This window comes from Caloenas nicobarica, chromosome 5, assembly GCF_036013445.1.
Source record: "Caloenas nicobarica isolate bCalNic1 chromosome 5, bCalNic1.hap1, whole genome shotgun sequence".
Taxonomy (NCBI): Eukaryota; Metazoa; Chordata; class Aves; order Columbiformes; family Columbidae; genus Caloenas; species Caloenas nicobarica.
Genome location: NC_088249.1, coordinates 15,962,000 through 15,975,504, shown reverse-complemented (window position 1 = coordinate 15,975,504; position 13,505 = coordinate 15,962,000). Strand labels below are relative to the sequence as shown.

Below are 13,505 nucleotides of genomic sequence, written 5' to 3'. Positions count from 1 at the left end.
AAGGCTTGGGAGCACTGATTTGCACGGAGAGAAATAGATGAGTCGTAGACTGCATGTGCATTAGCGGGAAAACTGCTGACTTGCCATTGACTCCTGACATGCCTCTGACTTTTGTATACAGTCATAAACAATTTAAAACCAGTGAATGTGACTCACTGCTGTGGTAAACCAGTAGAGCCCCAGTGTCCTGAAGAGAGCCAAACCTGCAGGGTGGTCTAGGCAGAGTGTTTGAATTTTTGCCTGCTTATAAATTAATTTGTCGCAGAGCACTCAAACCTCCCAGCTGCACACCTGGCAACATGTGGGGTCAGGTAACTCAAGGGGAAGCACAGCACTGTGTCTGCGAGGGAGAGTATTTCCCAGGGTTAGGGCATTAGGAAACCATTTAAACCTACGAATCATATATAATGCAATGAAAAGAGGGAATTTCTCTGGCTCTCCTCCAAAAGCCAAGCATTATTCATTGATCAGAAAACAGATCTCCATCTCTACTGAGAACATTTTTGCCTCCATTTGCTAAGTGGAAAATGACAAACGAGCTAGCTGTGCCCTCTCCCACATCCTTTCTCCTTCCATCTGTCCAGGCGTCCCCGTTATTTTGCCCTCCCTCAGCGCACCACGACCGTACCAGCAGCTACTTACTGGGCACCACGAGCAACCTCGGGGGCGGTGGAGGCGGAGGAGGCGGTGGTAACGGTGGAGGTGGCCTGCACTGGCAGATTTCCTGGCAGCTCTCTGTGACTCCCTCTGCTACAGGCTTGGAGCATGACTTCTGGGGCTCACCCTGAGTGATCTGTGAAGAAACAAGTCATTGCATGAGCAGCAGAAACAGTGAAAACTGATTTGCCGTGAGTGAGTTTCTTGGGCTTGATTACCCGAATGGCATCTCAGCCCTGTAGTGAAAACTGAGCTCGTGTTCCTCACTAAGGCCATTTCAAGGAAGTTACATCCCTACGTGATCTCCATTTTACATTTCTTTACGTAACACAGTATCTTCAAGAACTCTTTCCCTTTGTCAAATTTGGGTGAAACTGGCTGGCTGGTTTCTGAGTTATAGGGTAAGGAAAAGGCAGGTTGTGGCAGACTGTGATTGTGTAGGCCTTCTTTCCTTAGGAAAGCCATCTAGCAGCATGCATTATTCACAGGGTTGTTGCTGCAAGCCAAAGAGAGCTAATAAAAATTACAAGGCAGTTAGGGTCAGGATTATGTTCATCTTCCTTATGGCAGAACTAAAGCCAGAGGAGATCTCTCCTCAGCTTTGCCAGCCGCCCTTTGATGTTCAGAGAGCATTTAATGGAGTGTGTCACTTCTCACCACTTGGAGAGGGAGCCCACATTTTACTCATCTGTGGACCACATCAATAACACGGTCAAAATGGAAATGCCACAGACTGTGACTTGTAGACTCCATAACATACAGTGTCGGCTAGTAATACAGCTGAAGATGATGCACTGCAGAACCCAAGAGTTGGCATCGCTTGGCCACCAACAATGATTTAGCCAGTACTAATTTACAATATATTCAATAGCTTGATCTAGTTGCGACAAGAACCATTTATTAACAGCATATTTTTCTTGTGATCAGTAATATTTACATGACCAGGAGGAATATTCAGTAGAATTCCTAATCTAATACTATGAAATGAAGAAGAGTAAGTCCCAAATGAAAAGGAAATTTGCTGAACATCTCAGGACTTTCTGAGAGGTGTTTACTTCAGAGGCCTCTAAGCCAGCTCTTTCTGAATGGACTGATACTCATGCAAAATATTGGATAAAATTTCAAGGGGACAAGATGAATAAGCACGTTATCTAACAAGCACTTTAAATGTAAGATGAGGAGACCACCTGGGGCAGACTTGTGTCTTGCTGAAACTAAGGACAGTTATGCTGGCATTCAACTGTTGCCTTGTACAGTTCGCTCTTGGGTTCTTGTCCTAATGTTAATAGTTTGGGCCTAACATAATCTTCTTTAATTAGCTCTTTTCCACAATATGTCAGTCAATACAAAGATGATGTCTCATGCTATAATTTCTGATGTGTTTTATGCCTCTTCTGCCCACCCCGGGTCACCGAGGGATGCCTTCTCCCCACTCCTCTCTCCTGCCCAAGCTTTGCCTCCTTTCCCCTGACAGTTCTGGGCACAAAAGTCTGTCTTCTCTCCCCTCTCAACCCTGGCACTGCCCACAGCTGGGTACCGGGGTGCTGTGCTGCCTTTTGGCTGCAGGAAAGCTGCCACAGTCATTTCATGTATTTTTGGCCGAAAAGAGAGACATGGCTAATTAAAACAACATCACTGCACAAAGGACATGTTCACATGCGTAGGAGGTTTCTAAATGCAGAAAGATGTATTACTCTGGCCTCAGGGAAACGGAGGTTGGGCTTTGTTGATTAAATATTATAGAGAGGGAGGAAAGAATAGAAGAGGCTATGTGTAGCTGATTTGGAAGGACGGCTCAGCACAGCACAAGTCAGAAGGCTCAGTTCTTTAAACAGCTTGTCAAAATCTATTACCAAACATAGGGAAAAACAAATTCAGCACAAGCACTTTCCAACTTTCCCCTTCACCATCAGGTAACAGTCAGAGGATGGTTAAAGACCATCCCAGACAGCTTCCAGGGACTTACACAAACTCTCTGAATGTTCTCATGAATCAAAGTGACTCGGCTTCATAATCCCTCACGGCTTGGTAATAAATCTGTCACCTAAGAAGGCTTATTTATTTTTAAAGTAAGTGATCACAGCCAGCAGCATATCCTCCATGCCGTTTCAGCTCTTCCAATGCCGTTCACATGCTGGGTTGGGGTGTTAGGGACCCTCCCAAGAGGAGCTCTGTAGGAAGAGCACCCATTCCATGCGGTGGCAGTGGAACACCTGGGGTACCTCCTAGTTGTACTGGTGAGACAACATCTACCATGCTCACAGAGGAGGTAGGGCAACATCTCTCCACTAGCCCCAGCAGCTGATTTAGAAAACTACTATTAACTCCTAGCTACAATAATCATCCCCTACCTGGATCCCAGTTGCTGAATCCTATGGCTTGGTACAGTCTCACAGGAGCCAGTGCAATGGGAGAGGATGGAGACAGGGCAGAATAACACTGAGCAGACTTGGTGCCAGCTTCATCTGCAGACCAGAAGCAGCCTTGTGTATATAAGTCTGAAGACGGTGCTGGTTATGGAAAAGCTACATTGACTTATTGCTCTAACTTAATATCAACCAGAACTAAAGGCTTGCCCTGCCTTTTTTTAGAACTATTGACTGCTTTTAAATCCTAGGAGGCTCTTCTACCTTAGGCTGGTAATAGAGTGTCCTCAGAAACCAGTGGATGTTTTCCTCAACTACTTTGCAGACAAGATTAACCCTATACATGCCCAGCCACTCTCTGCTCTTGTGTTTTTAAAATATTATTTCTGGGGAAAAAAAAAAAGCTGATGTGTCTCTCAATACCTTAGTCTGAACCCTTATCAAAATTTGCTACCATCATTTTGGAATGGTTGGGAAATAGCTGATGTTTAAAAGCACAGGCATTATCACCTATTTCTTTCCCTTTGCTTCTTATTCAGTGAAATGTGTGGTTGTTAGAGAATACCTGTAGGAACACGGATATTATCTTGCCAGGGCTTTGTCTTGGAGGGTTAGTTTAAAATCATAAATATACTGTAAGTTGGCTGAAATCTGGCAGGAAAAGGAAAGACATGAATCAAGGTTGAGGGCCGCCAGGAGAAGAGAAATAGTCAAAGGCTGCTGCAAGAAGATTAACTAACAGTAGCGAGATAGGATTAAGAAAAAAATAAATGACATTTGGCTCCTTTTCAAAAAAAAAAAAAAGAGTCCCACTGTTGATATCTATTAGTCTTCTTATGAAAGGAATGAAGGCTATTACTTGTGTCTTCTGAAGGTAAGCAGAGCAAATCATGAGAAAATATGCTTTAGGGAACAATCTTGCTCTGGCAGAGGATGATGAAATAAATTAGTCCATGTTCTTTCTTACTGCCTGCAATTCAAGGTAAGCTGTCTTTACATGAGATGGTAGGAGAAAAGAGGTGTGTTGAAAGAGCCTAATCTTTCACTGCACAGGTTTGCTAATTAGAGTCCAGCCTCAAACTTTACTGCTAGTTTGTTTTGTTGGACAGTAGCGTGGCCCCAAAGGGGCTTTGGAAGCACCTTGCCGATAATGACTAATCAGAAACCTGCTGGGCTGCCAGGCAGTTTCTAGCACAGAGGTTGCTTTGGCAAGGGGTCATCTCCAGAGCTGGACCACACAGGGCTTGTTCCCTAGTCATCACTTCTGCACCTTCCAGACATTCCTCCAGGCACTGGAGGTGCCATGAACATGTGTCTTCTTGACCTGTCTAAAACTTGGTTGCTTTTTGGCATGAAGCTTTCTTAATACACTTAGCAGTTGGCCAGTTTGGACATATATGTTGCCCGGACTTCAAGCTGATGCATTTTTTCCCTGCTCTAAAAAGACATAAAGAGTTGACTTTATGGATTTGTGCTTTTTATATGAACATGCTTTGCAAAAAAATATACAAACGCTTTTAAATACTCATGGCAATTAAAATTTGATCCACAATTGTCCAGGGAAAAGCAAACAAAGTGGTAACTGGTGGTTTCCTTTTGCAGTCTCTCAGTTGAAGTTCGTGTTTGTGATGTATTTCTTTTTAATCCGAGATTTCCTTCAGAAACAGTGGTCCTAGTCCTGCTTTGCATAGAGTAGAATAATAAATCTGCATGTGGTCAGAGCTGTTTAGTATTTCAGTAGAGTCCCATGGGGTTGCAGCAGTCCACGAGCATGCTCTACAGAGTGAGATGGGAAAAGAGGATTAATACAGTCCCCGGAGGGTAGCCGTCTTGTGAATTTTTGAATCAGGTAAAAGGAGGAAGGATTGAAAAGAAAAGTGCAGTTGACTGAAAAGGCACAGAGACCTCTAAAAGCCTGCTGAAGTGGGAAGAGCTTTGTGTCTTGGAAGCAGTCTACAGAGATGAGATCTCAAGATTGCTGCGTAAATCCCAGGACAGCTCTGCATAATTCACATCAGAGTTAATCCAGATCCATGTTTATGAAACCAGAAAAAAACATGACCTTGCTATTCATCATGACACTTTCTGTTGGTTTTTTTTTTTTTTAATTATGTCAAAAGCCTCAGACAGAATCGTCCCTTCCTTTTTGTCACAGTGCTGGCTATGACACTAATAAGAAAGGATTGTGGGTTTTGGTTTGTTTTTTTGTTTGTGTGGGGTTTTTTGTTGTTGTTTGCTTGTGTTTTGCATTTTTGGGGTTTTTTTTTTTTTGGTCTTTGTCGTTGGTTCATTTTGTTTTAATAAGAGAAATGCTTCTCCTCTGATTAGCATCTGACTGATTCTCTTAAGTGCCTCAAGGCAGGCAGGGCCTGAGGAGGGCCCTGCCACACATAAGTCATTGCACAGACAAATGGGTGAAGAGGGGCTGGGAGAAGAGATGTGAGAAAACACGATGGCTGCTATAGATGGAGCAGGGACAGGAGAGCAACATGATGGGACATACTACTGAATTAGTTGAGGAGAATATGGCTTGCAAGACTTTGAAGATAAGAGCAACTCAACATGGGTAAGGGAGTCATGGAATGGGTCTGAAGATGAGGGAGTTTTGGCCACAGGAAGGCCAGCATGCCAGTGAGAGCTCCACACCTGCCTTTCCCATTTGGTACCTGTTGTAGGGAGCCTTAGATACACCCTAGTTTTGGGAGAGCTTGAAAAAGCTTGAGCATGAGCAGATTTATTGATTGCCCTTCCACAGAACAGCAGGCACAAGTGCAGTTGATGAATAGGACAACAAAACTTCCAAATTATTGCAAGGAAAGGCTGGGCCCCTTGGCTTTTGCATTTCCCAGAGCCTGTTTCAGTTCTTACAAATGTAATTATTTTTGAAACATTGGTTTAGATCATCTGAGTAATTTGCCAGAAAGATGTTCGTGTGAGGTTTTTTTTTAATCTGCTTGACTGACTGACTGATTACAGGAGAGAGGTTGCAGAAGGCATCTCTTTACACGATTGTACTTCCCTTAAAAATGCCGTAACAGTTTTAACTTAAGCTTAGCTACCTGAATATTTGAGCAAGACAGCAGGAAGGTAGTGCTGGCAGAGATTTCTATGACAGGGGCATTGGTTTAAAGAAGGTTGTTTTTGTTGTATTTCTGTTCATTTTAATTCCTACGGAGCAAAAATCCCCTTTGTCATTCACTGCAAAAGACAAGATGCTAAAACAAACAACGTCTCTCTTTAATCACTTGGGAGTCACTAAGTTTAAAACAGGGAGTAAAAGATGTGGAGTCTCCACTGTGTTTTATCCAAGAAAGAAACTGTGATTGTTCTGTTCTTGAACAGCACTTGGCTGGCTCATCAATCACTCCTCTGAAGGCATATATTATAAATAAACTTTAAAATATCAGTGACGCATCTGAGTTCAGCTTTGCTGCTGTTCTGATTCTCCAAACTGGATGGTCGCTCTCCCTTACCATATACTAATTTCTCTCAGTCCATCTTGCTGGTCACCCCACATTACAATCAAGGTCACACAACATCACAGCATCGGAGTTGGCAAAAGCTGATTCAGCCCTTTACCCAGAGAATCCTCAATTTGCAATCAACATCAAAAACCCACGGCAAAACATGACCAAAATTAGACTGCCGGAGCTTCACCCGGTGCACTGCTTCTTCCTGTGCATCTTGCCACTTACAGCAAAATGCTCTTACAAACCCTCTGGCTGCCAGCGCGCCGAAGAAAGTCAACTACATCTTGCTCAGACAGACCACCTCGAGTTCAGCGCTCCCGGGGCTGGGACTCGGCCGCCCACCCCTTACACGCTCCGTCCCGCAGCAGCCGACGTGGGGGGGCACCGCGCCGAGAAGAGCAACAGCTCTCCCTACTCCGGGGGCCGCCTGCGCGACCACCGCCCCGCCAGCACCCGCCTGCCCCAGCGCCCTCCCCGCACTACCGGGGTGTCGGCCGGGGGGCTCTGCCTGCCGCCCCCCAACCCCGGCCCCGCCGCCACCGCTCCCTCTATGCAGGCGGGCGGGCGCGGCTCTGGGCAGACTCGGGCAGCCCTACCTGGACGGAGCCCCAGAGCGGGTGGAGGGCACAGTGCAGCAGCAGGGAGGGCCAGCAGCAGCGGAGCAGCCCCAGCAGTTCCCGGAGCAGCATCCCTCCTGGGCGGGCGGGCGGGGGCGCGGGCTCCGGGCGACCTGGGGAGGGAGCAGAGCGAGCCGGCAGCAGAGGCGTTGGCTCGCACCCATCCCCGGAGCGCGACTGTCCCAACTTTAATTCTGGAGGGGAGGGAGGGAGGGGAGGGAGGGAAGAAGGGGGAAGAGAGGCAGGGAGATGGGCGGGTGGGGAGGGGAAAGGGTGGTCGGGAAAACCCAGCGCCCAGCAAGTCCCGGCTCCCTCAGCGGGGAGACATGCCTCCACCCTCGCCCTGCCCGCCTCCCTCCCTGCCCGCCCCGCCGGCCGCCCCTCCCCGGGATGCTCCGCCGGCCGCCGCCGGCAGCCCGCCCGCGCGGGGGGCTCCTCGCCCGGCGCTCACCGCTGAGCCCGGGGCTCCCTCACACCCCGGGAGGCGAGTGGGCGGCCGAAAAAGTTTGGAGCCGGGCGCGGGGACAGAGGGGCCGGGCGTGGGGGTGGAAGGGCCGAGCGCTGCCGGAGCCGGAGCGGGGGAGAGGCGGAGAGAGCGGCGTGGCAGCGCAGCCCGGGGATTGCATCTCCCCCCTGCCCGCCGCTGCTGCTGCAGTGATTTTTCAAGCCCATCGAGGCAGTCCTTTGCGCGCCCGGCTCCCCTCGGCTCTCCCTCCCCGCCCGGGCTCCTCCCGGCGGCGGCTTCGCTCCGCTCGGCCCCGGCGAGGCTGGCCCAGGGCGGGGGCGGCCCCCGAGGCGGCTCGGAGAGCTCCGGCGGGCCCGGGAGGCGCCGCACCCGCCCCCCGCGCCCTCCCCGCAGCCGGGAGCGGGGCCAAGCCCAGGGGGAGGCGAGAGATCAACCGGCACCCCCGTGTCCTGGAGGATCCTCGTCCCAATTGCAGCCAAGTGGTTTTTGGGTTTGCTCGTTTATTTATTTACGTATTTCCCCCCCGAGGGATGGGAAGGCTTTGCCTGTGACAGGCAGGAGTTGTCGGGTCTGTGTCCCCAGTCCGGTGTCCGTGCGATGTAATGAAGAAGATGCTTTGTGGCATTCATGTTTCTGTGTCATAACAAGGCACGTGGAAATGTTTAACAGCACTTGCGGGGAAGAGGATAAAGAGCAAGCTCTAATATCGAGGCACCACAGCCCAGCCTCCCTGCAAAGAGGAAGCAGGAGAAAATCAAAGATGAAGAGTAGAAAATCAAAGATGAAAATGGTTTCACTTCCAGTGAAGCACTTAATGAGCAAAACAGCTGCTCTGCGAATGGTTGTCATTGCTACAAGTTGGGCTTGGTGTATGTCAGGTATATATCCAGTGTGTATCAGCGTCTGTTGTTCGGTCAATGGCACAGGGGTCCTGTTTTCAGTGTTTTGAATGAAGTAAGCAAATGGATTCAAACAAGGTTTGAGATTTACATTTCACACCAGAGGTGAATGAGTTTGAAGACACTGATTTTAGTTTTTCTTTGTATTTCTGGCACCCACTGAGCCAAGTTTAATAAACAATTTAATAAAAATCTGCTCAGCGAAGCAGAAATGGAAACATATTAACTTATCAGCCGATACAGGGCTAAAATTCTCTTTTCATACGCTATTACACCAACCTCCACTCATTTCAGCCCTGACATAGTGATTTAAATGTCACGACTATTAGGCCCAAGAACATCTTACAAAGAGAACAGCATAGTGGAATTTAATGGAGTTACACCTGAGCTGAGGTAGACCCATTGAGCCTAGACATTTATTTGTAAATCCTCATCTTGTGAGTTTTTAAGGGCGGCACACAGAGACAGACATTATGACCTTGGACACAGGCAGTAATTCTCCAGCAAATATTTTTCCTGTAATGATGCTGGAAGAGATGGCGTCCTTTTCTGTAAGTCTACTGTGTAACATGCAGTGCTTAATATATTGTGCTCATTCAATTATAGTTTTAGTGAGCTGGAGTCACAAGAGACAGGAAAGCTTTTCAGGCTTTCTGGTGATTTCCTGAAGGTATTTCAGCACTTGGTCACAGTACAGAACATAATAAATTGCACCATCTGTATACATAGTTCTTGGTTCCTGACAGAATGAGAGATAAGGCTTTAGGCATTGTACGCCAAAAAAATACAACACAGATTTCTTTCAGTATTTACAATGCCTTAATGTCAGAAGAACTGTGGATTTTCCTGCCATTAGCAATCGTCCACGTAGTTGTTTCGAAGCATTCCTGCGGTTCACAGACAACCCAGGGAACTGAGGACATGGGGCCAAACTCGACCCGCAGTCGCGTGGAAGCAAGTGCAATCAGGGATATTGTTCTGACACAAACAAGAGCAGAGTTTGGCCCAGGTAATCAGCATCTTTTCTGTATCACACTGGTAATTGACAGTTCCCTTGGGGAAATGATTGGACTGTGGATATATTAAATCCAATCTTTGGCCTCAGTCATGCGGTCCACATAGAGCCATATTTCCCATTAGACTGAATGGCTGAAGAAAGGGCTGAATATGTGCCCTGTTCTTGTCCACATGGTACCAGTGCTTTTTATTAGTTGCATTGGCTTCTATTCTGTAGTTTCTATGGAGAGAAAATAGATTCCAGTAATTTTTCCCTCTTATAAGGAAGATAAATGATATGGTGCTTGTAAGACTGCAGGCCCCGAATCAATGACAGGCTGCAAATATGTTTTGCTTAGTAACACATTAAGTGTTTTATAGCACCAGGACTGGTGCAAGGAAGCACATGACGGTTTGTCTGCAGCAGTCACACTACCGAAGTGTTGAGATGGATATTGGCTAGGGCTATGATGCCTGAACCAGAACCAGGATTTCCTGGGTCGTGGTCCTACTACCAGCCATGATTTCCTCTGCTATCTTGGGCACATTTTTAAAATCACCTGCACCAGGTTTCCCGCCTGTCAAAATGGCATGGCCAAGTCCAACTACCCGAAGGCAGCGGTGTGTTTGGTGGCAGAGGCAGTAACGGGGTCCTGTCCTCCAGGATGTATTCAGCACATCGCAGAAATCAGAAGCAATGCCAGATCCTTGGCTGATGTCATCAGCACAGGTCCATGCTCTGGCTCAGTGCTATGGAGATTAGAAGTGCCTTTTAAATAAGTGTCATAGCTCAAAATAAAAACTGAAGGTATTTGAAAATATTTTTTTGTTTGTTTTCAGAAAAAACCCATACAAAGAGTATCATCCAAGCAGTCTCTCAAAAATTTAAGATGAATATTAACACTCAGTAGAATGATGACCATTACTCTTTTTCCCTTTCATCTTTCATTTGAGAGTATTTATCTTGTTTGCTTTTTTTTTTTTTTAAACAATTGCTGATAATGAGAACAACCATGATTAACACTCCAATACAGCAGCTACTCAGGAAACATTAGTAAGGAGTGCAACACTGATTACCTGTGCAAACAAACATTATTGTGCTCCTTTAATCTAAGTAGCCATAATGGTTATAATGGACTCTAAGAGGCTATTTGTTTTGTCAGTATGGATAGAGTTTACAATATGTATTCAAAATTCAGAGGGCATGGGAGAAGGTTCTCTTCCAAGCTGACTTGTCAAAACTTCATTTAAATCAATACATATTCACCAATCTGACTGTAGGTAGATTTTTCCTTGTGTCTTCTGATACATGGGAATGGTTTTTAGCTGGAGCCAGCAGCAGAGAAAGCAAAGGCGACCACTTCTCAAGCTTTGTGGTCAGTCAGGCCTAGGAAGAATCCACTTAAACTTTTTTTGGTAATGACATTTCTGGATGTGAGTCAATGAACTCAAAAAGAGTGTCTGACTTGGTGAAATGCTAAGAAAAACATAAACAGAGAACATTTCAGCACTGAGATTTCAAAGCCTCCTGTAGCTCAAAACCACTGTCTCTCTCAGCCTAATTTTTGGGTTTGAGTCTAAAATACCGTCGTCAGGCTGCTAAATGTACAACATCACTTCACTTTGAATGTTGGCTTGAAATGACAATATTTTTGTTGCTATTATTTAAAAGATATTCTTATTGCTCTGTATATCTAATGCAGCATTTTCAAAGTGTGGAAAGCAAATTTATTGGTTTTGCATTTAAAGTCTCTACCCAGGACCTTATCAGGAAGTTTTTAGGAGATAGTATTTGCACATACAAACAGCAGATTTGATTTTCAGAAGACTTGTTCAATTGTTTGATAATTCCAGTTTGTGGGACAAGATTCCCAACTTTGAGCACATCTAGAATAAGTTGTCGAGATAACTGATTCTTTAATATTAATTATATTAAATGAATAGTTAATAAAATATTGGAAATGGGTTTTAAGTCTTAAAAGTACCAGAATTTCAGGAAGTGCTTTTCAAGTTTTCTCCCAGATAAATTAGGGCTATTGCACTGCACCTGGAAAACAAAGGGAGGGTATCTCCTTTCCATTAGTATAAATCAGAAATACCTTTGCCAAAATCAGTGAATCCGTGTCAGTTTAGGTGAGGAGTGAACAGGACCAACATGGAAAGCTGCATTGTGTTATCTTTAGCTCGTGCTCCTGCACCTGAAGTTAGAGGACACTGCAGATTTGTATTTATGGCCAGAAAAGCTATGGCTATACATCATGTAAGCCTGTTCTTGCCTTTTCAGTTTTCTAGCTCTGACATACTGCATTCAGTGATAAACAGGCCTCTTGCTTGCTCCCTTTTGGTAGTTTCTCACAATTTGTTCTCTTTAGCGAATGGATTTGCTCAGTAGAATCACTGTTCGTTGTTTATAAATGCAAAGGTAAAGATGTGTGGGACTAGTTGTTAAAAGTGGCCAAAAAAGTCCCAGATGTGAGGAAGGGCTTGTATGCCCCCCAAATATGTCTGGTTTTTTTCAGCTTTATCAGTTCCTCACACAACATATTGCTTCTCCATACAAATACTATTTTCTTAGTCTCTTGTGGCTGTTAGAATGAAGTCCCTACATCCTGAGTGAACTGCAGGTTGCCTGAATCACATAAGTGCTGGATAACTTTTAGACTAAATATTCATTGCTGCTTAGGTTTCATCTGTCTTTACAGAAGTTTAAATACTCTTTATTGGAATGTGTAAAAGATAATATAAAAACATCGCCTTCACATTTACTCTTGGACTTTGTTTGACTCCCTCGTGGATATGATGTAAAAGGTAGGGCTGGTTGCACATTTCCAGGAGGAATTCCTCATCCCCTTTACCATGGAAATCTGGTAAATTTGCCTAATACGTTACAGTCTGTAGTTGTTCCACTGGAAAATGGCTGATAAGGTGACAAAAGTTCATCAAACCTTAGTAAGGCCTAAAAAGGTACCTCACTGTTTATTCCATGCTACTATTAAGGATGTGTTTCTCTGCTGTCCTTGAGGTTGTTACAGATGAAGGATGAAATAAGACCAGAACCATGGTTGCCCAGGCCATTATGGAAATGGATAGATGACAAAGATGAGGCTGAGTAAACGTACAAGAGCATGGGTTGTTCCAGCTGAAAGGCAAGGATGGAGAATCACTAAGAAAAAAACCATCAGCATAACTTATTTTTTTAAACTTCCCCTGCATATAGAAAACTGCACATATTTTGGTCTAATTGTTTGGTCTGATCTAATTAAAAGAAGGCTGAAGTCTAATTTCAATTGTGTCTTTAGTGAACCCTAGGCATCAGAATCATCTTTGAAACTACAAGTCCAGGAGTTTCTATGCCCAGGAGAAATATAATTGAATTGGTGACTAAACCCATTGTCTGTAGGTCTGTATATTTGACAAAGTTTCATCAAAAAATGCTTGAAAGGTGCTCCATTTCACAGGACATTGCTCTCTCTTTCTGCCCTCCCTCTCTTACTTTCTTACCTCTGTTTCTAATCAACATGATTCCCAGTCTGAAAAGTTAGGAACCAGATTTTAGAAAGCTGTCGGCCTGCAGATCTCAGGTGTGGGTTGTCCAATCTATCTTTGTGGCTATGAGGGCACGGACCATCTGGATTCGTATCTGGGTTCGAGGCTCTGGGGATTAGGAACACAGTGCAAAATCCTCAGAGGAGATGCAATGAAAGAGAGCAGAGCAGAGCTGATTTGTATCTACAACTTCACCATTTTAAGACGGATCATTGTGCTGCTGTGTGAGGTCAGGAGAGTGACTGGAAATAGTCCAGGAAGAGCTTCTCAGACACAAGGTAGCAGGAGAAACAGCAGCCAGCAGAGCAAAGCCCTGGCGTAGAGAGCTACCTTCTCCATCTGCATGCAAGCACACCATTTACACAGGAGGCAGGAGCGCAAGATGCTGGTCAATTGATTCCAATCCGTAAGTGTGCTTGACCATAGCATAAACTGCAGCAAACCTTGAATAATGCGTGAATTACTCAATAATTAATAAAAGTAATCAG

General features: G+C 45.3%; 1 protein-coding gene across 2 annotated transcripts in view; it reads right to left on the bottom strand.

The window, feature by feature from the left end:
• PRIMA1 (proline rich membrane anchor 1) overlaps positions 1 to 7,182 on the bottom strand; it is a 51,819-nt gene extending 44,637 nt beyond the window's left edge. For both annotated transcript variants that reach the window (XM_065636717.1, XM_065636718.1), the window contains exons 1-2: positions 7,090 to 7,182; positions 643 to 793 (exon numbers count right to left, since the gene is read on the bottom strand). In XM_065636717.1, coding sequence (XP_065492789.1) covers positions 643 to 793; positions 7,090 to 7,182 — 244 coding nt within the window. The remainder of the gene's footprint in view (positions 1 to 642; positions 794 to 7,089) is intronic.
• Between the last annotated feature and the right edge of the window lie 6,323 nt (positions 7,183 to 13,505).